Source organism: Diadema antillarum, unplaced genomic scaffold (assembly GCF_040938485.1).
Source record: "Diadema antillarum isolate AM-2024a unplaced genomic scaffold, OU_Dant_1.0 seq00001192_RagTag, whole genome shotgun sequence".
In the NCBI taxonomy this organism is placed as follows: domain Eukaryota; kingdom Metazoa; phylum Echinodermata; class Echinoidea; order Diadematoida; family Diadematidae; genus Diadema; species Diadema antillarum.
In genome coordinates this window covers 229,260-256,966 of record NW_027271989.1, presented here as the reverse complement: position 1 = coordinate 256,966, position 27,707 = coordinate 229,260, and the positions used below count along the sequence as shown (strand labels likewise).

General features: G+C 39.2%; 1 protein-coding gene across 1 annotated transcript in view; it reads right to left on the bottom strand.

Moving 5' to 3' along the window:
* Nucleotides 1–27,707, bottom strand: part of LOC139744601 (uncharacterized) — a 108,337-nt gene that overhangs the window by 23,899 nt on the left and 56,731 nt on the right. The window contains exons 2-5 of the mRNA XM_071655031.1: nt 17,443–19,167; nt 15,599–15,728; nt 5,949–6,053; nt 1,904–2,107 (exon numbers count right to left, since the gene is read on the bottom strand). Of these exons, the coding sequence (XP_071511132.1) occupies nt 1,904–2,107; nt 5,949–6,053; nt 15,599–15,728; nt 17,443–19,167 (2,164 nt within the window). The remainder of the gene's footprint in view (nt 1–1,903; nt 2,108–5,948; nt 6,054–15,598; nt 15,729–17,442; nt 19,168–27,707) is intronic.

Here is a 27,707-nt window from a genome sequence, read left to right as displayed (position 1 = left end):
TCGATGATCTTGCTCTTCCATAAATGGAGATCAGTGATTTCCACCCACTGAAAAATTGCCAAAGATCCCCAATATAGAAGCCTTTGTTACGTCATAAACCCTCAGATGCGCGGCGCGCCTCGCCCTAGCAGAAACTAGGGCACGCACTTTAGTGCGCGCATGCAAACCTCAAATACGCCCAGCCTGAACTCCCAAGTTCATTGACCCTACCTGCCAAAATATCAAAAATCCTTCATAAATTCCCCCAAAATTCTCGGATCATTACCAAAAGTTAATCGTTTGGTACTTGTGTCATTCTCAACCTTTCCTGCAAGTTTCATCCCAATCTGTTCGATACTTTTTGAGTTATTTTGCGCACAGACAAATGAACGAACGAACGAACGAACAAACCAACGGTAGCGAAAATGTAACCTCCTCCCTTGGCGGATGTAAAAATTAATCCAACAGAGCAGTGAAATTTACTCAAACTTTGAAAAAAAAACCCTAGGAATTTATTAGACTTTCGAATGTCGGCTTATATCTACAAAAAAGAAATTGTGATCAAATACTAGTAAAATGAAGAGCGAAAGTCTGGTCAACTTCAGGCAAAACGTAAGAAAGTTGTGGAATTCAAATTTTCAGCACATGGAGCACTAGTGTGTGATGAGTGTGTGTCTTATTATCAGTGAAATTGTCATATCAGCCATAATCCAGGCATATTAGACAGGGTGATACGGTCATGCCTGCAGTGCATACAAAATTGTAGCTACAACATGTGTACAAATGTCTTCATAATTTTGTTCAGTATTTTATTCAAAAACAAAAGAGGGAATTATACTTTGTAACTTGTATTTCACATAGTTGTCATAATTTAGCACTGCTTAATTTTGAATGAGGAAATGTCCAATTTACTAAATTCATCTAAACAGAAAATGCGCGTTGGAATATATTTCATTTTTTACTTACAAACTAATGAGAGTTATGAGCACATGTCATAATCCCCCAACTCATATCTATGTTAATGTGAGTGAAACCAATATTACCAATTCCTGATTAGATAAAAATGTTGAAAAATTTGCCTAAGTCTTACTTCCTGAGTGAAATGAAAGTTTCAATGCTCAGTTCACTGACTCTGTGGGTTTAAACTATGATAATAATAATAATAATAATACAATACATTTATAAGGCGCTTAATACCGATGTTTCTAAGCGCACAGTTTACCGGAAAATTAATATCTATACCAGAATAATACAAAAATACCAAAATACAAGTACAAACATACCAAAAAGAAAAAAAAAAATAGATACAGAGTATAATTACGATAAATAATGAAAATCAAAACCAGTGTGCACCTCCATTGACCGACCCACAACTGGACTATTCCAAAGAACTATCTACTAAAAAGATAAGTCTTAAGCAAAATCTTAAACTGATTAACGGAAGTGGCTTGATGTATATAGGCGGGTAGAGAATTCCAGAGAGAAGGGGCAATTGTAGAAAAAGCACGATCACCGTATTTTGTGGAAGTACGTGGTCCAGGAGTCAATTGCATTGTAGAGGAGGAACGGAGGGGTCTTGAGGAAGTAATGGAACGTAAAGAAACAAGATCTGTGAGATACCTGGGGGCTTGCCCATTCAGAATTTTGTACGTAAGCAAAAGAACTTTAAAAGATATGCGGTGATGTATGGGAAGCCAGTGGAGAGAACGGAGGATTGGAGTTATGGGCTCGGATTTCCTGGAGAGGGAGACAAGTCTTGCGGCAGAATTTTGTACCCGTTGAAGTGGGAATATATGTGTCTGAAATATCTTCCATAAATGGATATACCAACAATGACAATTGGAAAATTTGGACATTTTGTTTTTTTTCAACTGCAGAGAGCATACCAGATGCATGTTTACTGTAGGGATGATGAAGTACATACCTCCTTGCATTTTGGCAAGTGTGAGGGCAGCCTTGATGATCTTGGGATCGCCTAAGTCGGTCTTGGACCTGCGTATGGGACGGTGCCTAGGCTTGGGCGGCTTGACGCGGGTCTGCAGGGCAGCATGGCCAATGGAGCTCCCATGGCTGCTCCCAGATGCCCTGATCCTGGAATCTCTGCCACCGAGGAGATCCTCATGGCTTCCTGCGGATTGGAAAGAGACATTTGGAGAATTGCACTGAGATTTGTACGACACTCGCCTCAAGGAAGGGTGTAAGGGAGGCATAGTCCTGGTTTGGCTCTCCAGAGATACTCTCCGTGGCACATTAGTCAGGTGTTTCTCAGCTGGGGATATTTCGTGGATGCTCAAAGGCCTCATGGTCACTCTGGGCTCACTCCCTGAAACGGGAAATGTGGTCTCCATCACCAGGCGGGAGGGTGGTGGGAGGGGCGCCGAGCCCGTACGATTCCTAAGAGGAGTTCGGGAGCCGGGCTCCATTTTGGTGGAGTGTGGGAATGATATCCGAGATAAGCTATCATCCAGTGAATTGCGGTGAGGGGAGGGAGAGCTTTGCGACATGGTTGAGGTGACTCCGGTTGTGGGACGAGATGCACCCTCAGAACAGCATGTTCTGGAGGATGCAGAAAGTGCGGTATTTGACACCGGAGATGCTGTCACTGCCGGACCAAGGGTGAATACAGGAGACATGATATATGGGTCAGACTCCCCTGGAAATGCTGTCAAATGTTGTCAAATGCACCAGGCAAGGGGCCGATTGGAAGACATATTATGGGTTACTAAGGAACCCGTGGCTAAAGTTTGCACTTTGCACAAGAAGTGCCTTCACCGGAAACCCAAGCTGGACATCAGGGCAAGACCAAGTCCCCTGGCAAACCTCTCCCCTCGGGTCCTGGCCATTCCTCATGACCTAGTTCTGTCCAGCAGCCTTCACTTACTATCATCAACTCTGTTCAGGGGTTGGTGCAATCTCCACACGGACTGTTACAGCAGGCATTATGGAAAGAAAGCCATAATCCAGGCCGCCTGGCAGCAGGCGAAACTCTACAAAAGGGATGTTTCAGTTCAGTGGGCCTCAACAACCCTCCAAACAGATTAACCTCTTCTTATGCTGAGGAGTGCCGGGGGAGAGGAGGGGTGCTGTGTTTGAGGACTATGCCCGTATTTATAGAAAATAGAATAGCAGGCAAGAGGCCGGAGTGAGGGGGGAAACACAGACCAGGTGACCGTCAAATCAGTGCAATGCATTTCGGAGAAGAAGTCTGCATGAGCTGTTATAGAGACTGAAGTAAACTACACTGCCCTGTCCGGTTCTAGCCGGCCGCACGACATGAAAAGTTCCATGAAGCTAAAGTTAGACAAGCAGGCCAAAGCTCTCTAAATCCTGAACATAAAACATCACGCCTTACTGACCACTGATCAGCTGACATACATTGTACTGAGCACAGAGGAGATAAGGCTATTAACAAGATAGCTATGTTCCATCCTGATGGAAGCCAACTCTCATTCTACTCTAGCAATTTGCAACTACCAAAATCATTTCTGCACATTTCCTGCTGTTCTACAATGCATCCACCTCTTACATACACTTTCAATGATAAATCCTTTCTATACTTAAAACACAATCTGTCTTGAAGGTATGTGTTTGCAGATATCCTTTTCTCTTGGACAGCTTTAATGAATGTCTTTAATTACTCAATAAAGATGGCACAGGAAAGAAATAGTATACATCAGTTTGACTAGAGGCATCAAGTGAAATATGATAAATATTTCCCATCTTTTTAAAGCTATCTAAACAAAGTGTGAAAATTTGCATGAATTTATACTCCCCCATATGAATATATTTCATACGCATCTCCTGTAACATCCATTGTGTCTGAATTTTTACTTCTCATATATTTGCTCTTTCTTTTCATATTTTATATTGTCTTTTTATATCAGGTTTTATAATGTACACTCCTATATCATACTCTGCCCACAATTAAAACACTATGACATCCCCCCCCCCCCAAAAAAAAAAATGTTTCTAAGGTTGCTGTTGTTGTTGTTGTTTTTTTTGGTTTCCAAAACATCTCTACAGGGCTTGCAGGGATGTTCAAATAAATTTGCGTAGACGGCATTGGTGACCCTAGAAGTGTTGGTGCAAGACGCGGGCATGTTGGTAGCCTTTGCTAGAATCTTGCTAGACGTTCCTTTATAAAGGCAGTGTCCTTGGGTCAGAACTCGTAGCCATTCTTCCTCCTCTTCAAATTCGCCTTTGAGAAAACTTCTGTATTGTGCTTCTTAATGTGCTGGCACACAAAGAAAGGGCTTAACAGGGCAAAAAAAGGGGAGGAACAAGTATGAAAAAAAAAGAAAAAAAAAAGAGTTGTACAATAATTTTCACAAATGAGTTCTCTGTAGCTGCTGCTTCCAAAGGGTATAGACCAATCATTGTTCGGACGACAAGGGAGTTTGAATAACACTCCTGGATGCTTTTGGGAGTAAAAAGCCTCATGTTCTGCCACGTGAATGGCAAAGAAGGCATGTTCTCTCTCTTCTTTTTCTGTTTTTTCATCGCCGTTGCTTAGTTCTCGTGGACTGGGGGATTATTCCTGAAGCTACAATGTACCCCTCACTCAACTAAGCACAGCCCATCATCACACCGCATCGTTTCGTTTCAGTGAAACCAGGCTGGGGTACACAACACAATGAAAACAAAACACCTGCTCAAAACAGAACGTTAAAGACTCTCTCACATACATAAATGTCATACTCTCTTTCATGAAAAACAGAAAATAACTGCTTCATTGAAATGTCTTCACAGCATCATTGGTGGCAAATATTTTTTATCACTTGTCTTTAAAACCTTCATTGTTCTTACATCGATAGTACCTTTTTTCCGCACTAAAAATACAAGTACGGTACATGCTGCAGTCAAAACTTGAAGTTATCGAGAAAGTAAACATTGATTACCATTTTAGAGTGAAAAAAAAGATTAGGTCAGATTCTGTGACAAAACTTAGTATTGATGACAGATTGTTAGAATATTAGGATGCAAAAAGAAGGCTAAATGATGTGCGAACCTACATAGGGAAAGAAAAGTATGATTCTTGTAACCATGCAATTACACAGGAAAGACATTTTCTCCTAAGAAACAGTGCTAGTACCCCTGCACTCTGCTATCAGGCAGAAAAGTTCTTTGATGTGAAAGTAAACTTCAAGGCATGGTATAGTTTTGGTTGAGATGGAGATTCACACTTTAACTTTTTGCGTGATAATTAGAAACTGCTGAAATATCAAACAGCATCCAATTCTAAGAGTAATTCAAAGTTTATTTGAGGAAAATTGGTTTTGAAATGGCAGAGATACAAAAAAAAAATAAAGTGAACCAAAATGGTCTTAATTAAATGTGGGTTCCACTTTTTGACTAGGACCTCACTGTTTTTGGATATCTCGGCCATTTCAAAACCAATTTCCATCAAATAAACTTTGAATTCCTCTTAGTATTGTTTGCTCTTTAATATTTCATAAGAGGGTTCTCATTTCCTCACAAAAAAATGGAATCCTGAAGCTCCATCTCAACCAAATCTATATCATCCCTCTATAACAGCAAGCCAAAACATTGAAGGAAAAGTATCAGTAAACAGAGATAAAAGATTAAAGGTATTGCGCTACTGGAGAAAGATGAATCCACAGCCCTTCATACACAGTGTGGTCAACTAACAGGTACAGACGGAAGCTTTTGTTGTTAAAGATCCTGTTTTCCATAGCTGCATCAGAACATCATTCTTAATGCTCCTTCACTGTGTAAGAGTTTGAAAGTCTAATGAACAAAGATGCATATTATGCCACATCAACATCATACTAAGGGATTCAATAAGGCACCTCCATGAAAATGAGTCGACCTTTTTTAGAGTGCGAACGGCTTTGGATCAACTGCTTGCATTGCATGCTGGGATACTAATAGCACCCTGCACCACTCTCTGCATGTTGGTAGGTGGCGCTACAACACTTTCACTTCAAGCACTTTTACTTTTTTCCTACCTGGCATGGACATTGGTCCCTCCAGCAGGTCTTCTGTGCTCCCCTGGGTAGGGGTATGAAAGGCGGGGCTCTGGGGCATCGACTTAGATAGAAAGCGACGCACTTCTACAGTCGGTTAGGAAGGGAAGAGAGAGAAAGATGGAGAGAAAAAGATGTAATGGTACTACTGATTATTAGTAATGGGTGTGGGATGATGGCCTATGTACTATTACGATGGACAGGTAGTCATAGAAACATAAAGACTGTTGCAAGAACTGTAGCAACCTGAAGAAAAATAAAATGACAGGCGTATATGATCTATAATGAAATCAGTATAAGATATGGATATATTTCTGTTGAGGTAAAGAGGAACTCATATATATCATTTAAGGGCATCACTGCTGCTATAATGTAGGCAATTAGACAGGTCCTGTGACACAATTAAAATGAAAGTAAGAATACACATCCGTCTATCAAATGTATTGTCTCTACCTTTCTGATTGTCAAGCAATGGTACATGCCCATAAGAAAAGAAATCCATGTACAAATGTAATTGTTGGTCAGAAACCGACATGTAGGACTAAATGCTCTGGATGAAAAAGTTGCGAGTAGAAACACTATTGTGCAATAAATAGATTTGAACGTCAAGTTCAGAAAGGAAATTGTGCTGAAACGAGATGAGGTTAGGGTGACCAACTACAGTTGTGGTAGAAAGACATGGTTAAAGAGAAATGCAAACTGCCAGCCTGTTTAATAGACTAGAGGACCGATCACTGCAATAAGCACACAACTGGAATATTTTGTGCAATTCTATCAGTATGGGATTATTACCATCTAGTGGGAACATATCACCTTGCACCTGTCGTTCACTTCTTTGCACATGGCAAAGAAAAAAAAAGGAAAGAAAAAAAAGGAGTGCTGTGATTGATAGTGATGGCTTGTTGGAGTTTTGAAAATTGATGCACCAAGTGCTTTGAATCTCTGAGCATAAGGGTCGGGTCCCCTTTTATGGACTCTTTCTATTGCCGGCATATTTGATTTAAGCAGAACTGGTACGCCCCCACAACACTGGGCAACCACAATCACACAAGTGTGAATTTTCCATTTGAAATCTGATGATAAAAACTCTTTAATAAGAGCTCACTAAAAAGGCATTTACATCACGGCTTCATGGCCCATTGCCTGCCTAATTCAATTGCCCCGAGGAAGGTCTTGTCATAACAACAAAGAACGCTCATCACAACACTGCTCATCACAACATGCATAACGAGATAACTGTTTACGCACGCATAAATATTAGCAAAACACGCTTCTGGTCACGTTACTTGCCGATCACACGCAGGAATCGTTTTGTTTGCAATCAAAATGTCATATGCCGAATGTTTTCTTGTACTATCTTTTTAGATAACTGCTTAAAACTCTAGGACCCAGTTTACACAAGTACATTGCCCTCAAAAGTTTTAGAATATGATGGTTTTATGTTATTTCATGGTAATGGTGTTTTTTGGTCAATTCTTACTTAATATCTTTGAATATAATAAGATGCATAAGCATGGAAGAAATCAATATTTAGACATTTCCACTAATGACAAAAAGGCATTGACCTAAATGAATATATTACCCTACAATGTACATCTGTTTATAATTGCACTAATTGAAATTATTCTCCTTCTTCTTCTTCATATTTTTCTTCTTTGAACAAATTTACAACTTTTTACAAGAGGGAAAAAACAACTTCAGACGGTTTAGATTTTTACTGACTACAGATTGGGAAATTAGAAGTCATCACATTTTATAAAGTGCAATTTTGTGCACTTTGTGTGCATAACTTGACTTCTGTATACATATCACCTACCATGCAATTTTAACTTAATTAAAAGTGACCTGGTTATCCTAAACACAGTAAAGTTATTGATCTTTTATCAAAGTCAGTAAAATTATAACTGGAAAGAGCATTATTTTTATATTTGGCTTCCATTTGGAACAGTTCCATTGGCTGATGATCTACTGTACACACATCTACTTGTTTGACTTTTTACTCTTTACTGAGTTATAATCACAAATATGTGACCGTGCACCTCAAAACGAACATAAAGTCGCACACACTGATTTTGCGTGAGGACTGAAAATAAGTGAAATGGGTCAACCTAGCCGAAATTGACTTTTTCATATTTTCTGAAAGAGCGGGTCTTCTTTTACATTATGCTAAAATCTGGTATCATAAAACGGTCAGGAAAGTGTGTTTTTTAGCCGTTTATCTCGAACATTTCTGGTAGAATAGTGTGATTAGGTGTGTCTTTAGAATCCCTTTTTAATTTCTGAAAAACCTTGTACTCACTCTTCACTTTCAACTCTAATAACTTTTGAAAGGATAGTGCTACTGCTTTGAATGTTTGCATTAATTATGGACAGAATGTGTTAATACGGCATATTTAATTTCAATTTAATCTGATAATCCCTTCATTGTTGTTACTCTGGTGGTTTACTTCCTGTTTTTTGTCCCATTCATCGCACAGCCTGCACGTTTTCGTAAAGATTAAGCGCTTGAATAGACACTGTACTTCAGAGCCTCTTTTCTCAGTTCACACTTTTCCTGAGTTTGTGCTTTCTTTCCAATATTTAGATAGGCTAGGAGAGTCCATTTGATTTGAGTTATACATCATTTTAAAGCTTAAAGTCTGCTCTTTCAGAATATGGTCTTAACTAAAAATTCATGTCTGGCGACTTTTTGTTTGTTTTGAGGTGCAGGGTCACATATGTAAAAGAAAAATAAATTGTTTTGATATGGTATGAGATTGTTATTGTTATTTTCTTGGTAATACTGTGAAGAATGCACTAACTACATTTATATCATTGCATTTGGGCTTACACACATAACTTTTGCATTGTGTTGTATTGCACCAGGGAGGTGAGACCACCTCCCTGATTGCACAGAGCTCCCTGTGCTAAGCACTGTAGTATCTGTAAACACATGAGGGCGGTATTCTACTCCTAGCCACTCCATCAGTAACACTTTCTAGCACTTCATAACATTAATAAAGTCTTCAGATGGCATTCTCCCTGAAATGGCTTCCCACTACCTATGGACATGAGGGAACGAAATGACCCAGTTGATTTTAGACTTCAGGGCCCTATTTCATAAAAGATGTTATAATAGCACCTCTTGCTGGAATGGCAACTACTTCCCACAGCAATAGCCAATCAAGAAGCTGTATTTTCGCCGCTACTACGACAATTTTCATTCCAGTAAGGGTTGCTGTCGCATCAACTTTTTATGAAACGGTGCCCTGATCACAATGCAGCTTTGAAGGAACAATATGTTCTTATGTACTGATGTACATAAGAACGTTATGCAATTGGGAGTGTTTATTGTAATTATACCACTGGCAGGTTTGATGATGATCTGAGATTCAAAAACATGACAAACAAAAACAACAACAAAATCAAGAAATGGCATAACCATCTACCCCTCAAGCCTGCCATAAACAAAAACATTCTATAATGAAGAAAAACAAAACACCAACGATTTTGTTCCCATTAAGATCATTGAGCACTAATTTTCCCCCAATATATCTTTCCTTCAGTTTAACATACATGGATGATGAATACTGACATTCAGTGAAAAGACATTGGCTGATAGATGGCACAACTGTCTGATATTAATAATCAAATCATAGTTATGATATCTTGTCAGACACTGCATGGATGTTATGCTGTCAGAGAGAGCTTACTAAAGATCAAATTGTAACCTCTTAGATAAAACCTCGTCATTCCACAAAGGTCAAAGTAAATCAGACAGGGACACGTGTCACAGTGGTTATGATAGTAAGGTCTTTCACATGTTTTATCTCATTTAGCCTTCTATCAAGACTGCTTCTATTATTAATCCATTTAGGAATACGTTTCAACAAAACGTACCTGGGTGCACAAACACCAAACCAAAAAACCTAATAAATAATCTAAAAAAAGACTAATTAGTGGCACAAAATTGTGATAAACAAGATGATTCTTGAAAAAAAAGTCTATCTATTCCAAGAGAATCCCTCACTAATTCTTAGCAATCCACTGAGAGTGACCTTGCAGCTAGTGCATGGGTATTTTTTTTTTTTTTGTTTAAAACATCGATGAGCACACACTTGGGAACAAGTGAGTGAATAGAAATAATGTATTTCCAGCAATTAAAAAAAGGAAAAAAATATGGCACCAGCCTCTAATGAAATCATTATACTACAAACATGAGCATCATAAAGCCATTTTGTAATATAATGGCAAATATTTAGTAGGAAGCTTTGACTATAACAAATTCAAAATAATAATTTCCTTAGCTAACACTTTATACACAACAATAACATCAATAAAGGCTCAAACTTTATGACACTGTGTCTTATTAAAGCAAGAACCCTATTTGTATTTCAATATCACAACAGACAAGATAAAGACAACAGGAATCCAAATAAATTCAGCTTTCAGAACAGCCATCCCAATGCTCACAGCTGATTGGTTGTTTATACTCTGTTGCCATGGCAGCTAGTACTAGAGTATGTTGCCATTGTTGTGGGGTGCTTTGTGAGGCAGGGGCTCAGGGAAGGATTTGATGAGTACAGTGGGGAAAGACTAGTGGCTGAGGGCCTACATCCTGTTTACCAGGCTTGGCTTTGACCTGAGAGGGGAACGGGGTGATCAGACGGAACAGGGATTACCCTGGGATAAAGGATGGGTACAAGGGGGGGGGGGGGGGTATATAGAGAGAAACATATGGGGAGAGGGGGAGAGATATATACTGAGAGGGGGAAGAAATATATGACAGAGAGCAATATAAAAGCACAGAAAAACGAGAGAGAGGGGGGAGAGGGAGAGAGGGAAGAAACATGATAAGGACAGACAGCAATAGATAAATTGAACACACAGAGAGAAACATATAAAGATATATATATAGGGGGACACAGAGAGACAGGAGAGAAGAGATATACAGACAGAAACATACATACAGATCAAAAAAATATGGAAACAAAGAGAATGAAGGGAGATAGAGAAAAACAGACAGTGAGAAACAGAGACAAGGTTGAAAGGAAGGACTGAAGATCAAATGAGACTTGATAGCGAAATATCTTTACAAAATAAAAGAGATAGTAAACATGAAAAGGTTATCGCTGCAGATAGAAAGATAAACAGAAAGATGGTTACACAGATAAACAAATAGACTGATTAATACCTAAAGAAACATATCTACTGAGATTGAAAAACATGTGAGCTGATGGATTGGCAAAAATATCAAATGTAAACCCAGATACACAGATAGTTAGTAAAAGAGGCAAAGCAAACTGACATCTGTAGGAAAAAGGAAATTTCTAACAAAGATCATAGATGGAGAAAAATATATAGACAGGAGGATCAATATAACATATATATAGAGAGAGAGAGATAGATAGATAAATAAAAAGATATATATATATATATATATATATATATATATATATATATATATATATATATATATAGATAGATAGATAGATAGGTAGATAGATAGGTGGATAGATAGAGAGATAGATAGACAGGTGTATATAGACATATACAGACTGAGACAGACAAGCAGAGAGAAGGAAGGAGATATAGGTGAGCAGAGGAAATAGGAGTGGAGCAGGAAAGAAGGAACGGCAGGTCATTAGCACACGTGTGGGAGATGGGGCGAAGTGGGAAATATGATGAGCCAGAAATAGCACAGTCTACAAATATCTGCAGACAAATACGACCAAGCAAACACCACGATATACGAGGGGACCCCACAAAGGCATGGTCGCACACGAATAGCCTCTACAACTGCGCGGGATTGATTGATGATTGGGAACAATCGTCAATATTTAATTATCAGGTTTGTCTTTCTCATCATGTGCCTTCTCATTACCATCCATCAAAAGAGCACCCCACAAAAGAGGGTATCCAGTGACATATTCTTGGCTTGTGAAGTGCCAAGGATTCTGCAACAAGTGTTGTAATTCACTCACATTATCAAAATATTCTCAATGTTGGGATGCTTTTTATAGAAACATTTTCCTGCATTAAATTATAATATGTCATCTCAATTATTGTAACTTCTACAGAGGAAGGAAGATTATTGCAAAATTATTGCATTTCAGAATTACATACAGTAATAAAACTATGATCATTTTTTCCAATGGAGTATGTCTGTGATTTAAAAAAAAGAATATAAGAACCATTGAAATTTTCTGGTGTTCTTCAAATTCCATGAATATCTTCTAGTAAGCAGTTCAAAAACATTCATTTCCCTTGCATAATTTTGACAATGCATTCATGACGAACATGATAAAAAAGATACCTTTAAGGAGCTGTAATTTTATTTCTAAAAGGCACACCCATCCCCCTTTTAAAAAAAAGTTTTGAATGATTTTTGACCAATTACTCTGAAGTCAAACATTTGCCTGCAAATGCAACAACCTTGATAAGAGAAAACAACTAACATGCTTTAGGTTTATAAGGCTGTGGATTGACAGCAAAGAGACAATTACGTGAAGTAGAAGTTTGAGAGGCTGAGCAGGTAATGGAGTGGGGGGGGGGGGGTGGTGGGAGGGAGTGGGTAGTAGAAGAGACAGAGAAATGTGAATGGGGTATGATGTCATTCCAGTAATATGGAGAGTTCTCTGAACAAGACAGTGAAGACGTTTCAAAAGAAATTGTGAAGATTGGGTTCCAGCAAAAGAAGGCAACTTGTCTCTGTTAGAAGCAGGTAACGGAATCTGTCAAATATTCAAAAATGTAGGCCAAGAGGTCGAAGTCGATCCTACTGGCAGTGGTTAACTTAGGAAAACCTGATGTAATGCAGGTAGCTAGGAGACTAGGCGATAAGTGACAGGACACGTGAGTTCATATCAGGGCAGTGCAAATATCCCCCGCTCAGAATGCCATGTTTGCTCACTCGCTGGAGAAAACAGATTTGTGACGCGAGGAATCGCAATAGAAATAGCTCACGAACATTCTTGGAGACAGTCAACATCATAAATGCACCTTTTTTTTTCTTCTCTTCTATATCTGCTCCGTCTCTCTATTCTCTCTCACATATATTGGGGAGGGAATTTATCACAGCCTGAAGCTATCATAACAGGACTGATTTCCAAATGTTGTGTTTATGACCCATTCTACTTTATCTTTTTATTACTCCTGTACATGTAGTGAGTGATTTCAACATGATTTATTCTCTCAGAAAGCACACATACAATGTGATGCATATTTGAAGGCAGTGAGGCTCTGAAATAAACTTGACAAATTTGCCAATCATTGCTGTAGCTAAGAGACAGAAGTTGACAAAAGAAATGTGTAGAAACCACATCAATCCTTGAAAAGGTTAGTCCCGATATTTGTGTGACTATACATAAGCAGATCTGGCTATGACATATGAGAACCTAGTACTGTTATACAGAAGTGGCAACTTTTCATGCTGGGCTAATTTCACGGACTGTATCTATTTTTTTTATTCTGTTTTTTTCATGAAATTCTAACAAATTAGAAGTGTGATTATAGACTTTCCAACGACTGAAAAGGCCATACAATATATTATCTACCTAAAACATCAACTTCCTCCATAAAGAGAATATAGACACTGCACAAATTAATTGCTCAAACTCCAAAATTCCAATGTAAAACTGTTCTACCCACTTAAGTGGCTATAAAAAGGGGAGTTTGATTGAAGATATCATGAAAATATAAAGGACTTTTTCTAATTAATATGTCATTCCCATTCCACAAATGCATATTTACTGCAATGAAATATATTTCTTCTTTTCTTTCTCTTTTTTTATTTTCACTAATTACTGGTCATAAAATGGCTGCAGGGTAAGAAGGACGGGAGACTTATCAACTTCCTGCAAGCTGAACCTGATTAGCACGGAAAGACACATCAGCCAGTAGTCAGCTGGAAATCTAGTTCTAATTCCACATTTCGGGCTTTAATCCCTTGCTTGAGGGAACTGTGTGTGCTATGCAGTGACCCCATAGGCGATTGCGATGATTTGTGAGTTAGGGGTTAAAGATCTTGTTACAGAGCCATTTTCACTTTGAAGTAGTGTCCAAGGTTTGGACGGAAGGAATGCATTCTCCAGAAGTAATTTTGGAGAGCCCTTTAATAGCCCGAAGATGAGAAGATAATCAAATCACCATTCTGAAGTCCCTGAGAGTGAGGTCACTTTGGCCAAGCGAGGGCTCCCTTGCATTGCAATATATCTTCCTTGTGTTTGTGGTGAAAAGCATTTAACTTGGTTCAAAGTATAACCTTGTATCACCTCACCTATGATTTGAAAACAGATTAAAATGTGTCTACTGCTCAGAATAGAAGTCTCGAGTTCTCAAAAAATATCTGTTCTTTGTGAACTTACTGAAATGTGCACAGCAAACTATAAAACATTAAGTGCACATTAAATATGCGTGAAGCTAAAAAGCTTAACATGCCTTCTGTCTAAGGGGTTGATCATCAATTCTCAGTACCATGGCATTTCTACATGACAACTAAAAAGAATAGCATTTATGACATATTCAGCCTTTACACTAGTGATGGTGCCACTGAAATAACAGTCAGGGCTTATAAGGCACAGAATCTTTTGCCTATAGATTTCGATATCATTGACAAACACAAAATCGGTATTGTGAGTGTATTACACTGGTGTTTTCCTAAACATACAGGATATATAATCTTCAAAAGATCATCAATCTGATAAATTTCCCCCAACTCATGCAATCCACCTGTTACAGTTCCTTGCTGACACAAACCTTATTCCATATGAATCATGGACCACTACCCTTGCACATGGATGCCTAAGGATGACAAGGAGTGATCCTTGGGTCATGGATTGCCACCAATGCCAAGAAGGACTTTAAGACTCAAGAGGGAGGGGGGTGGGGGGTAATGAAATATGGGTAAGGAGTAGCTTCTCGACCCTGGATGAGCACTGACACATTGTTTTGGTTCTGTCTACCCATCTCCCATGATCTGACTGACTCATTGTCAACATGCCCCCTCATGCACGTTTTGCAAGTTAAAAGTGAAGGTGCCCTGATAAGCAAATTTCCATAGAATGTCTGCTATTGGTAATATGCAATGGGCCCATGATGCATAACACCAAAAAACCTGTGTGAATTTAATGCTACAAACTTTGTATTTCTACAGAGAGCACTGTGCATTATTCAGTGAAACATGCAGGTGAAAATATTGAAAGTTCCTTTAAAGCTCCACTTTCTGACTCTTTGCCACAGTACAGAGGGTGGAATGTTTCAGTGGATAAGTGTTCATATCAATAATATGTTGTATACATCTTCCTCTACTCCCAAACTGCAAGATGCTTTGCAATGAAGAGCTTCCATCATTCCAACAATCTATCACTACATCAGTTTTGGCAACAGAAAGCAGAGACTAACTAACCCTTTCAATCCCCTCGGTCAAATGTTTCTTAACAGTATCTATAGGAATGTTGGATGAATGTCCTCAAAGGGTTAAAATGAGTACCAGATGTCACTCTAAGTATGAAATCATGATAATCTGAATAGATATATGTCAAATTATGCATGCATATATGTTAATTATACTTGTACATTGTGTTTCCCTTTCAGGATGATTATACTGAAGATGCGATAGTTGTTTTATGAACATGACAAGGAACAGGACTGACCTTTGCCCCTACGAACTTGGCTGACCTCTTGACCTTTCTCCCAGCTAAGGTCAGCAATGTCAGAAGACATGGGCCTGGAGGGAGGGTTGCTGTTGCCGCGTGAAGACACCGGACTGCTGATTGGAAAGTCCTGTGAGAGCGAGAGTGGATGAGTCCAGCAAAATTTCGCGGAGGGTGAAAATAGGAGAACATTACTTGTAAGTTACTCAGGCCAGACATAAGGTTGCACATATAATCTTTTTTTTTTCTTGAATTAAACCATTGGCAATATGTTTAAAGGTAACAACATAGTGAGAACTGAAAATTACAGTCATTCCATTCCTTGACCAAGAATGACAGCACTTAATACAGAAAAGTTGGATACTAATATGTATTCCTCAAAAGCATTTTGCTCTTGTACAATTATGCAGAAAGAGAATCTTGTATTTATATATACACAGTGGAGTACAGCTTCTGCAATGCCAACAGCAATATATACTTTATCACGCTCTTGCGGTGGTGGGTAACATATAACATTATATCACACAGAGTTTACTAGTTCAATACAAAATACACTTGTATTTATAAAACACAGACTAAATGTCTAGGCATGCATGTTTCTCTAGATTAGTTTAGCATATGAGAGAGCCAGTCGGTCAGTACTAGGCTTAACTGCTTTCAGACAACATGATATTATTAGATGAGTAGTATCAGTGCCATAGAAATGTAAAATAGACTCAGACTAACAGAAATAAAAAATGGCAAAGAAGCAATTCACATTCACTGCTGGAGATTTCCAGGTCTCATCTCTGAACATTCTGTCCAGTTACATTGAATTAGTTTGCTTTGATGCCTCTCTTCTACCTGGGTCTGAATGAATCTCCAGCAATGCACAAATCATTATCAAAGTTGGAGTTGTTTTGGGGTTTTTTTTTTTTTTTGCTTGTTTTGTTTTCTTTTAATTCTGGCATTGTAAAGCCTTTTTCTGGTCATGCTTCACAGTATACAATTCAGCTGACACAATGGGATTCCACTAGATGCCTCTTTCCTCCATCTTAAAAGAAAAAAGAAAAAAAATATCCCTAGCCTGTGTGAAAATCATTACTGGATAAGCAGTTAACAAAAAACAGAGAAAAACAGAGCAGAAAAAAAAATGGATTATGCAGCATGTGGGATAACTTTTCCCACCACCAAGCCCAGTGGATAATCACTTTCAAGGATAGACACAAATCCCAAGTTGGTTGGATCACAAAGCCAAAATGAGACATTTCTGGGTTACCTTCCGAAAGCAAAGTGTCACTGAGACAAAAACATATGGATCTGTTGTCTGTGTTTTGCTTTACTTTAAAAAACTTGGAGAAACACACTCATAATGTTAAGTGAAGGTCAACCTGTCTGCAAGTTGTGCTTGCAACTTTTCTCATCATATTCTCTGCAAACTCTGGATGATCACAGTATTTTATGAGTCTAATCAGTGTGGACGCATTCCAGAGTTTAGGCTTTACAGCTAAATTTCTGTTTTGACAAAAAGTTGAACAATCTCTTGAGAACTACTGGAAAAAAATGTCTTCCAGCAGACTGCTCATACATTGCAGTTCTGAAGTCATGAATTTCATTGCCATAAATCAACTCATCATCATCATCCCATCATCATCGTCATCATTTTCTTCTGACAAAAGTGTGTTATACATCTGTAATACACCTGCTACCATCAAGTTTTGGCCTGCAATCCTTATCAACATAAGTTTTCAACACGGAGTTTGTTTGTATCTTTTTCAAATGGAATTTCATTGGATAACTTTTTTCACATAAGTGCTACATCACAGATACAAAAACTAGACCTCTTAATATCTGTTGCCTCTCACCTCTAGTAATGAGTCTGCACTTGATTTCGAATGTCTCTGGTCCTTGCCCAGCCCACTGTCAGTACTGCTACCAGGTGCATGATGGGAATGATCCAGAGTTGGAAGGTACAGGGGGTTCTCTTCGGGCAAGATGGGACGCTTGCGCTGTCTGTCGAGGGGTCCATCTGAATTAATCCTGCGATAAACGGGGCTCTGTCCCACCCCTTCCGCTGGGCTCGGGGAGTTGGTATCCTCGCAATTCTCAGAGTACCCCTCCATATTTGGCCACGTTCTCCTGACGTCGCTGTCGTGTTTGAGAGAGGTGGCCCTTCGGAGAGACTTCTCCCCAGAAGGAGCACCTTGGCCATCTTGGTTCGGCCGTAGGATCTGAATCTCCACCTTACTGGCACTGCTCCTTTGTGGAGAGTGTCGCGACAGTTTGGAGCTGCTGAGGCGCAGCTTGATGCGGGAAAGGACTTCTCGAGGCGACACTGATTTTGTCTCCTTGGCGCTCTCAGTTATCACCTTTTGTTCTAGAGATGAGTGGGTACTGGACGTGCTACGACTACTTGTCTCTCCAGAAATGTTCAATTTTGAGCTGTCTTCATTGTCTATCCTTTGATGTCTTAGCTCTGCTGGACTCCTACCTTTTCTTGAAGGTGTTGAGCTTTGACTATCACCAAGGGGTAAAGTCCTTGTGTTCATGTTTGCCATGATAGGGGAGAGAGGACCAGATGTTCTCCTGTCACTGGCCAGGACCGAGTTCAACGGACTTTCCTCCGTGGATGAGAAAGAGTGACTGGCATTTGGCGCCGGAGTGTTTGGGGTTGGGGAAGATGGAGATGTTGACGAACCTGATTTGGATAGATCCATTAATTCCCGATTGAGCTGGTTTAGCTGAGCAATCAGATGAAAGTCAGTTTCGATGTCCAGTGGTCTCATGCGGACCTCCTTCATCTCCAGCCGCCCCTCATTGAGAGCCAGAGCAAGACTCTTCTTGCGCTGCCTGAACCCATTCATTTGTTCCTCGTTGTCCCCACCTGGCCTCAGGCTCTGAGCCCTGGGCTTCCCTATTGCACCATTTTTGTGAAGGCGTGACACGTACTCGCGAGCCTGAGGTGAGAGCGACCTGCGATTGTTATTGGTAGTTCTCTCATGTTTACCCGTCCTCGACGAGCCATTGCTGCGGGAGTCCACCAAGGCTTCCCGACTCCCGGAGGAAGTTTTGGGCACACTGCGAACAAATCCACCTGGAGGCATCTCTTCGTCAATCTCACTCGATGGATCATATGTTGCATCCATGTTGGAATTGTTCACGCTAACCGATCCACTGAAGACATCATCATCCATGGTACTATCCTGAGGCATCTTCTGCTTGTTGCTACCGGCAGTTTCTCCAAACACCTCCTTGCTGTCATCAAATATATCCACCACAACAAAGTTGGGGTGCATCAGCACCTGGTTTCCATTCTGCGGATGTGGTCCTTTGCTGGCTCCGCCCTGTTCTTGCTGGAGGTATTCAAGCTTCTGCCGCAGCTGCTGGGGTTGGAGGACCCAGGGGTTGAAGGAAGATGTTGGAGGCGAGATCCTTCTCTTGAACGGTACTTTTGTCCTACCAGAAGACCTTTTCTTTCCCTCTTCCCCGAGGAGTTGAGGCTTTTTGGAGGGGTCCAATGTAGCACCGTCTTCGTCTTCGCTGGGGTCTTTGCCGAAGTGTGGATCACGACTGCCCAGCGCACTCGTCGCCTGCAAGGAGAAACAAGAGAAAAAACTTCTTTCATTGTCTCATCAAGGCTAGTCATCTCTGATGATGAACATCCAGTCAAGCAGGAAATCATATCAGGACATTTCAAACTCACAAATTTGCACCAATGCTGCTTTGTAATTGTCAATTGTCTGTTTTCTCAAACAGACAAAAATTGCCTGATGTCATCAGTACAGCAGAGAACATGTGAAAATGTCTCAAAATATCTCAATTAAGAGGAAACAACACATTAGACTAAATTTTACACAGGGCTGTGGAGAAGAAGCTTTAAAAACCCAGTTTTTGTACTATCGAGAGTGCAAAAGGATAAAAGATTGATTGTCAACACAGAGTTTAGACGGGTGCGGAGTCCTACCCTAATATCCCTTATTACAAGAAGACACCATGATTTCCATATAATATACATGCAAGCTCTGGCATCCAACAAAGTGGCAGTGAGAATCCCTTATTAAGGTCTCGTCTGCAGAGATATTTTCGCCTCAGCGAGATGAACCCTAGATTCTGAGAAGATAATGAGAGTCGGTATGGCAACGGTGACGGAATTCAGCCAATCAAGGGGGTGGATAAGCCACACATCCTGATGGCTATCTCCTGACTTTTCTCTCAAAATCAGGGAAAGAACATGTGATTTCATCAGTTAGCTTGAGACGAATGCAATTTTGCAATGCAATCCAATACGACAAAGAAAGCCCATCACATATACAGTGTATCGATGCAATTACAGCTGTACTTGCAGGATCAGCTCTCTCTACAAATAAACTTGGATCAAACAAAATCCTTTCGACGGGTAAAGAAGGGCCATGCAAGTGGTAAGAGTATACTATACATGGGCTGAATTTCATAAGAATCTCTCTTATTTGCTTTGCAAGTGGGTACCAGGGTATGGCCTAAAGCATACTTTATTTCTGCCCTTGCAGGAATGGATACAAACAACAGTGGAAGGTTGAAATCTGTCCAATAACAGAGGAATATAATATTGTACATGAATAACGAGAGATGACAATCTGGCTATCAAGGATTTCCGAAGTAGACATGTGTTTTATCACTATCTGCTTTGGCTAATTCCCTGGTTACTCTCCCCCCCCCCCCCCCACACACACACACACAAAAAAAAGCCCCACAAACACAAACAAATCAACAAATGAAAAAAGAAACTAAACTAAAATCATAAGAAGTATGTCATGACATTTGGGGTAGCCATCTTGAAACACTGTAGTCAAAGGAACGGCAGACGCACATTTTTACAACTTGCTTTCTCATTTTGACCAACAAATGTTCATTACTGAATTGTTGCCATATTGTGATTAGCGTCTGGAACTGTATCTTCTTATCTTCAGCAAACAACTACAATTCTGGTGTTATTTTGTATTGCTTTAATGGTTACATACAAGTTTCTGGTATACTTGCAGATATGGGTCCAGTTTCTTAAACCAGACTTTTCACAGATATCATCACATATATTACAAACACTACAAATATTTCTTTCAGACCAACAGAAAAGGTAGATTTCTTGTGTTAAAATGGTCACATAATTTCTGAAACATGTTTTGCAGGGCCATGTGTATGACATTGCAATAAAGCAACTAAAAATAAATAGCTGTACAGGTGTACAGCAATGAATCCCGATTTCTAATAAAAAAAAGAATACACAGGAGATCTATAGAGCACAAACATTGTGATGTTTCATCTCTTCGTACATAAAGAATAACAGAACAAAAAAAGGTATGAATGTACAAACTTGCACCAAATACAATCTCTTAGTAGTCATGTATAGTAAATCCAAACTCACAGTCACAAACAAACAAACAAACAAATATTTTATGCACCATACTTGCTCCAACTTCATACCCTGCACAACTACCATCATGGGCCCAATACCTGTGCTAAAGATCTTACCTTTATTATAGGAAGAAGAGAGGCAAGTCTTTACAACTGTTCCGTGATAAAATTCCAGAATACACAGACTACCGGACTAACCGGCCTGTAAGTTAACCAGAAGTTTGTGATAGGTACTGTAGTGTTGACCGAGCACTAGGCCTTCAAATCGTCAAACGTCAACCTATGTACATGCATTGCCTTTTATCACGCAATGCTAAGAGCAGAGTCCATGGAGGGTGACCAAACAGTGCCAAAAACAACCTCCAAATAATCAGGCAATGAAGGTTCAGGTAGTGAGGTTGTTGTTTTCTCTCCCCTCTCTCGCTCTTTCTCTCTATTGCTCTGCGCAAATTTCCTAATTGAATTTTCGCAAACTTCACAACGGCTCCCGTTTTTTGTATTGTTGTTGCTGTTGTTGTTGTTTTAAACTCTCTTCCCAAGTCTTGCGAGCCAGGTGGACGGATGTTTCCTTCCTGCAATCCTGTACAACTGTGAGCTGATAACGAGATAAGGCGTGAGAATCTAAAGCGCAGGGGTTATCGTGTTACAATCGGCATTTGTCCGATTGTTGGCCTCCACTGACGACTGTCTGTGCAACCAAATTGTACAATGTAGGTGGGTTTATGAGACTCCTTTATTTCACAACTGAATGATTTAGATCAGATAAGAAGTCGAATTCTTGTTGTATTTGTTTTAATATTTTGTTTGACACACAAAAAGAAAGGCATCATTCATTTTTCTTTGTATCATGTGCAGGTGGCGGAGGCACAATTGTTCCATCGTTCTATGCGTTCTCTCCTGAAATTCATAATAGCCTTGATATCTTTCTACTAATAAGAATTGAATCAAACTGAACGGAAGTGGTATATTGTTCATGAAACCTGATCAAGGTAATCACAGACTAAACTGCCACTGCATTATAATCAGAGGTTCAGAGTGCACAAAACCTAGAGGGATTTATAGTTTTGGTTGAGACCTAATTTCAGGTTTCTAACATTTTTTGGTGAGGTAATGAGAAACCTCTAATGAAATATGAAAGAGCATGTAATTCTATGAGGAATTCAATGTTTATTTGATGAAAATTGGTTTTGAAATGGCTGAGATATCCAAAAAAGAGCAATTCTAATAAAGTGTGGGACCCACACTTTATTACGATTGCTTTGTCTTACTTTGTTCTTGGATGTTTCAGTCATTCCAAACCCGATTTTCATCAAATAAACTTTGAATTCCTCTTAAAATGGTATGCTCGGTACTATATCATAAGTGCTTTCTTGGTATAAGCCCAATTCTCATCTCCACCAATACTGTACCATCCCTTTAACCGACCATGGCAATGATCACTATCAAAATCTGTTACTCATTACAGGTACTTTAAGAAGAATACAGAAACCATACAGTATCACGGAAATAATTAGTACATCCTAGAACCAGTATCTTTTCACAACATAAAAGAGTTACTACATTACCAGACTCTCTTTCTTCTTTCTCCCTCCCACCTTCCATCTTTCCTTTTAAAAATATATTGAAACTACAAAACTGAAGGGACCAAACAATCCCTTCTGAAACCTAATCAAATACAATTTCAGGATGATCAGACAGAAATCATTGCATATACGTCACAGACTTATTACTTCCTTAAAGCAGCAAGCGTTTCAATATAATTTCCGGACACTCATTTTTGTTTTTAAAAGGACAATCCCTCTTCAACCAAAGCAGGCAAGTGTCTTTTGATAGATGATTGTTTCAAAGGTGAACACGAGAGACACATATATAGTGAGAATCTCTACATTTTAGTGAGTTCTTAAAAAGGTCATGATCTGGCCGTAGGTTGCACCGCCTTGTGCCCATTCCATCGGGCAAATATTCCCAGTTGATAAGTCATGGAAAACTAACAAGGACCAGCAAATAGTGCGTGACTTCTTGAGCTTGCAAAGCATATAATTAAACCCATAATTGCCAGGGGAATTGTTTGCAGCAGAGGTGCTAAAACCATGCTGGTCAGATGTATGAGGACAGTACGCGTGCTTAAAGAGAATTTATAAAACAAATAATGATAGCATGGAAGTCATCCGTCCTGGTTCCCTTAGCCTTTTTCCAAGCCCTTTGTTGTTTGGCGTCAACAGTCAAAGCAAAACTGAGTGCATTTGTGTGTGGACAAACTATGAGCTCTGCATATGATATGATTAAAACTTAATCAGTGGTCACTCTGATGAACGAAACAGCTAAGTTTTCCCATTGACCGGCAATGTGAAACATATACTACATGAATAAAAGTTTCTTGGAATATGTTTGAGTTCTGCTGATTAATTGGCTATGATTTTGCCAGGCAAACACAACTACTTCCTGATAATCTGTGCAATCATACATTATCATAACCTTTAAACCATGATTTCTTAGATCTGTATAATGTTATTATTCGGGATAAGCTACTCACTTTATCCTTTTATAGCAAACATCAACAACCGTGTTGAGCATGTCCCTAAACAGAAGAGCAATACAATTGTTCAGCGTCAGTCCAGCAATGTAGAAACAAGGAAGGGTTGAAAGTTGGGCAAACTGACAAAATGTTATCGACATTGTCCTTTGCCTTGTACATCCAATTTTTCTTGGAATAAACTGACAATGCCAAAAACAAGAGGTCACAGCTAAAATACCTACGTCAACCAGGAACTTGATATCACTTTCTAAGAATAGAGATATCCTCAGTGCTTGCATTATTTTCTCTGAACATCATGTGGAACTTCAAACATAATTTCAACCAGCCCAATAAATACGAGAAGCGCAAATATGCATATCGAAGTTCAGCGACTTCTTTCAGCTTTTATTGCTATGGTGAAGTGCACATCTTGGCATTCGTCTACTGTATATGCTGCGGATAATATTGGTTGAATCCTACAATTTTAAGCATGAAATAAGAGCTTTCCCTTCTCGTACATATGTCATTTCCGTAATGCAGAATGTACTGCAAAAGTGGACATTTTTGTAGTGTGGGAATTTCCGTGCATTTTGTGCAACATGACACTCGCGAACATGAAAATACAAGCAAGCAGATCTTTGCTTGTTATGGTTACAAATTTACATTTTGATATTGCAGAAGAAAAACACGCACAAAAAGTTACTTGCCAAAAAATTATATACTTTTACAGTAATATGATGACTGATATGAAATGTATAGTGTGGGAGCAAACATCTTTAGAGCTGGTTCTTTAAGTTAAAAGTGAATTATCAGTCTACTTCATTTACTAAGCCTCTGGCAGATTGCAATATATTGGGGCAATTGATCACACAGGAAAATTTAAAAAGTACTCTTAAAAGGCCAAGAAGAACAAAGTGCCTACAAACCAGTTTTCTCCCATCATAAGAACACATACTTTTCTTTAGGCAGGACACAAAGATTTGTTACGTTTCGAAGTATTAAATGTGTCAGTCATCAATATCCAGCAGATTTTTCAACTCATACATTCATATTTGCAGTCAAAAAGGCATTGAAGGACAAAAAAGAAAAAATCCCAAACAGAAATGCCACCATCAATCAATGCTACAGAAAGATATCAGATTGGAACCCTACAGTTACAGAACGGTTTAATTTGGGGAATTGATAAATTGGCTTTTCGCTGTTGTGACTGTAAACACACGTAGAAAAGCAAGGCACACAAATAACGTTATTTACCTCCAGACTCGGTTCCCAATAACAACGGCATATCTGAATTCCACAGGTTTGCAGAATGGCATACATTGATAAGGTATCTCCAAGTGAAGAAAAGAAAGGGAAAGAGAGAGAGAAAAACCCCACAGTGGTAGAGCAGAATAATATAATCCAATTAAGACTTCGTCCGATTGCCTTAGAGGGTTCACGTGAGAGACATGGTTAGCACTTTGACGAGGAAAAATTCAGGAAAGAGCGCAGACGACAGTCTTGATTGCACCTTGCTTGTTGCTTTGACGAGCGAGCTACCGACCCCCTTGCATGCGGTTACAAAGTAGTGTATCCCTTCCCTTGCGAGTAACCTTTTCCCCCAGTCTCAATGCAAGGCTGGCTCGATAAATTCTGTTCCACAGTCACATCACTCAAGTTGTAGCCACTTGTACAAATTAACCCTTTGCATGCCAACTGTCACGGAAAACCCCTTAGAAGTGTATTATATGATACTGGCCAAAGTGCCAGGCACTGAAAGAGTTAGCCCAATGCCTCCATGATTAGTAAACATCTACAGGTTCTATACATGGTTTGTCTGAATCCTCTAATCAAGCTTACAACAAATATCACAGATCAATTGACAAAAGTGTGTTTGGAACAAGTGAATTAATGACACATTTCTTCACGATGTTTCAATATTCATAAAAATTCACAAACCATTGAAATCATTCGTGTCTTAGATATGTTTGCAAAAATGTTACAACACTTTTGGTGGGCTACTCTCAGCTATGCACAAGCTTCAAAGTGCAGTATAAACAGTCAGCCATTTTCCCCCGTAATTATCACACCATGTAGAAATTACATGTCTGAATAATGTACTTTCCATCAGGATCTACTATAGCGTTGAATGGTGACATTAATATCTAATTCTACAAAGGGAACCTCTTTGAGCACAGCCAACATGATATTATTATATGATATAACACACACAATCAAAAGCAACATCCCACAGCAAATGCTACTTCAAGCTACAAATGTAATGTGATATCCATCTGTGATTTGCACGTATATTATACATACATGTATAAATCATTGCATGAAGCATTCAAAACATTGAACATATAGAAATGGAGGGCCTATACTTCTCTACGCTGCTCAAAAAAGGTAAAAATGTAAAAGTTTTGATAATTTGCTGTGTCAGCAATACAACAACAGCATTTTCATATGTAGACATGTCAATACACAAAAATTGGGACAAGCCTGGGACAGAGACTAGCCCTACCCACAGACAAGTTAAAAAAAAAAACACTTTTTGCTGTAAAGAAGAGACCAAGGAGGAAGGTGATTCAGGAGCCCCGTAATGAGTATAAATTAACGCGATAACAGCCTCATTTGACCTGGTTGAATATGTCCTGAGCATAGTGCACGAAATTATCCTATAGAAAGTATCATTGCTTTCTTTCAGTCGCTGAAAAAAAAAAAAAAAATCTGGCACAGCTATCTGATCTCACTGAATTGATGGAGTTGAAGACATTGGTTAAATCAACAGCAAAATGATGGCATCTGATTGCTTCTATTGGAATGAACCTTAAAAAAAAGCATACTGTGGTAACTGGCAAGGTGTTTGTGCCATCCTAAAATCGGAGTCTAAAATCCGCCAGTTGTTTTCAAATTCTATGAGGATGTTCGCCTGTTCAGTTGACAGGAAGACAAACCAGGATACAATTCATTAGCAAGGTATGCCAGCCAGGTAGCGGCCAATCACGTTCCAACCTCGCCGCCAAGTCATGGCGATTTACTACTCGATGTGTGGCAGACAAATGCAAATCAGCACGGTATGAATGACTGTCATCTCTCCCTTTCTCTCTCTCCCCTTATCTATTTCTATTTCTATCTCTCTGTCTATATTTCTATTTCTATTTCCAGCTCTATCTCTCTGTGTGTATATTTCTATTTCTCTATCATACTGTGTATATATGTATTCTACATGTGAATCTTTTGTCACAGAGTACTGTAAAAATAACTGATGATATTCAATTCTATCAAAAGTATCCTTTTTTTCTTTTCCAACATTTTTTTTTCCGGCTACTTAATAGATACTGAAAAAATAGTAATACATGAATTACATATATGTAAGGATATCATCCTCAACCCAACGGGCTGATTTTGCTAAAACACGCATTTCCCATACACACTTGCCCGAGTATACTTGGGACTCGTCTTGAATGGTTTAATGCCTCCAAATCAAAATTGCTAAGTCCATTATCATCCGATGGAAACACAATAAAAAATAAATGAAGTGGGTCAATACCAAGGGAGTTCAAACAGAGTTCAAAGGAAGATGTACACAATCATTATTCCATTTTACGAAGATTGATCCCCCTAACCTTATAGCCAATATCATATCAAAAGGATCTAGAATTTTCATGAATAGAGAGGCAAAGGAAATGAAAGAATCTACATTCCATATAAATATAATGCTTTGTATATGTCTCATAGAAGCTGTTTTCTGCATTTTTCTAACCTTTCTCTTCCTGACCAACTGATCGCTCTGATTCTGTTTGTCCACTGAACTGATCTCTGCTATTATACCTGTGTTTGTCTCTCGTGGCCTCTCCTCCCTCTCCCCTCTCGTTCTTTCTTCCTCTCTCTCACTGTAGACACACCCTCCACCCTTTTGTCAAATAATGTTACTGGAGTCAAACATGACTTGATTGGTAGAAGATGGCTCATTAAACAGTCCTTTGAAGGTGATCCAGCCTGACGAGAAAGAAATGTTCCTCCAATCAAACAAGCGACATCCCTCGACCACTCGTTCACTGGTCATTTAGAGGCTCATTAAGTATCACTTTGCCCTATACAAGAGGAGAATCAAGATGGTATAATTTCAAAAGGAATCAGGCTGTTTTTCTTTTCCAGGTGCTTTCCTTCTCAAAGGCCAGATGATCATATTTCATGCCATTCCATAACCCTGTCTGCACAGAATCACACGCTTCAAAAATTTTG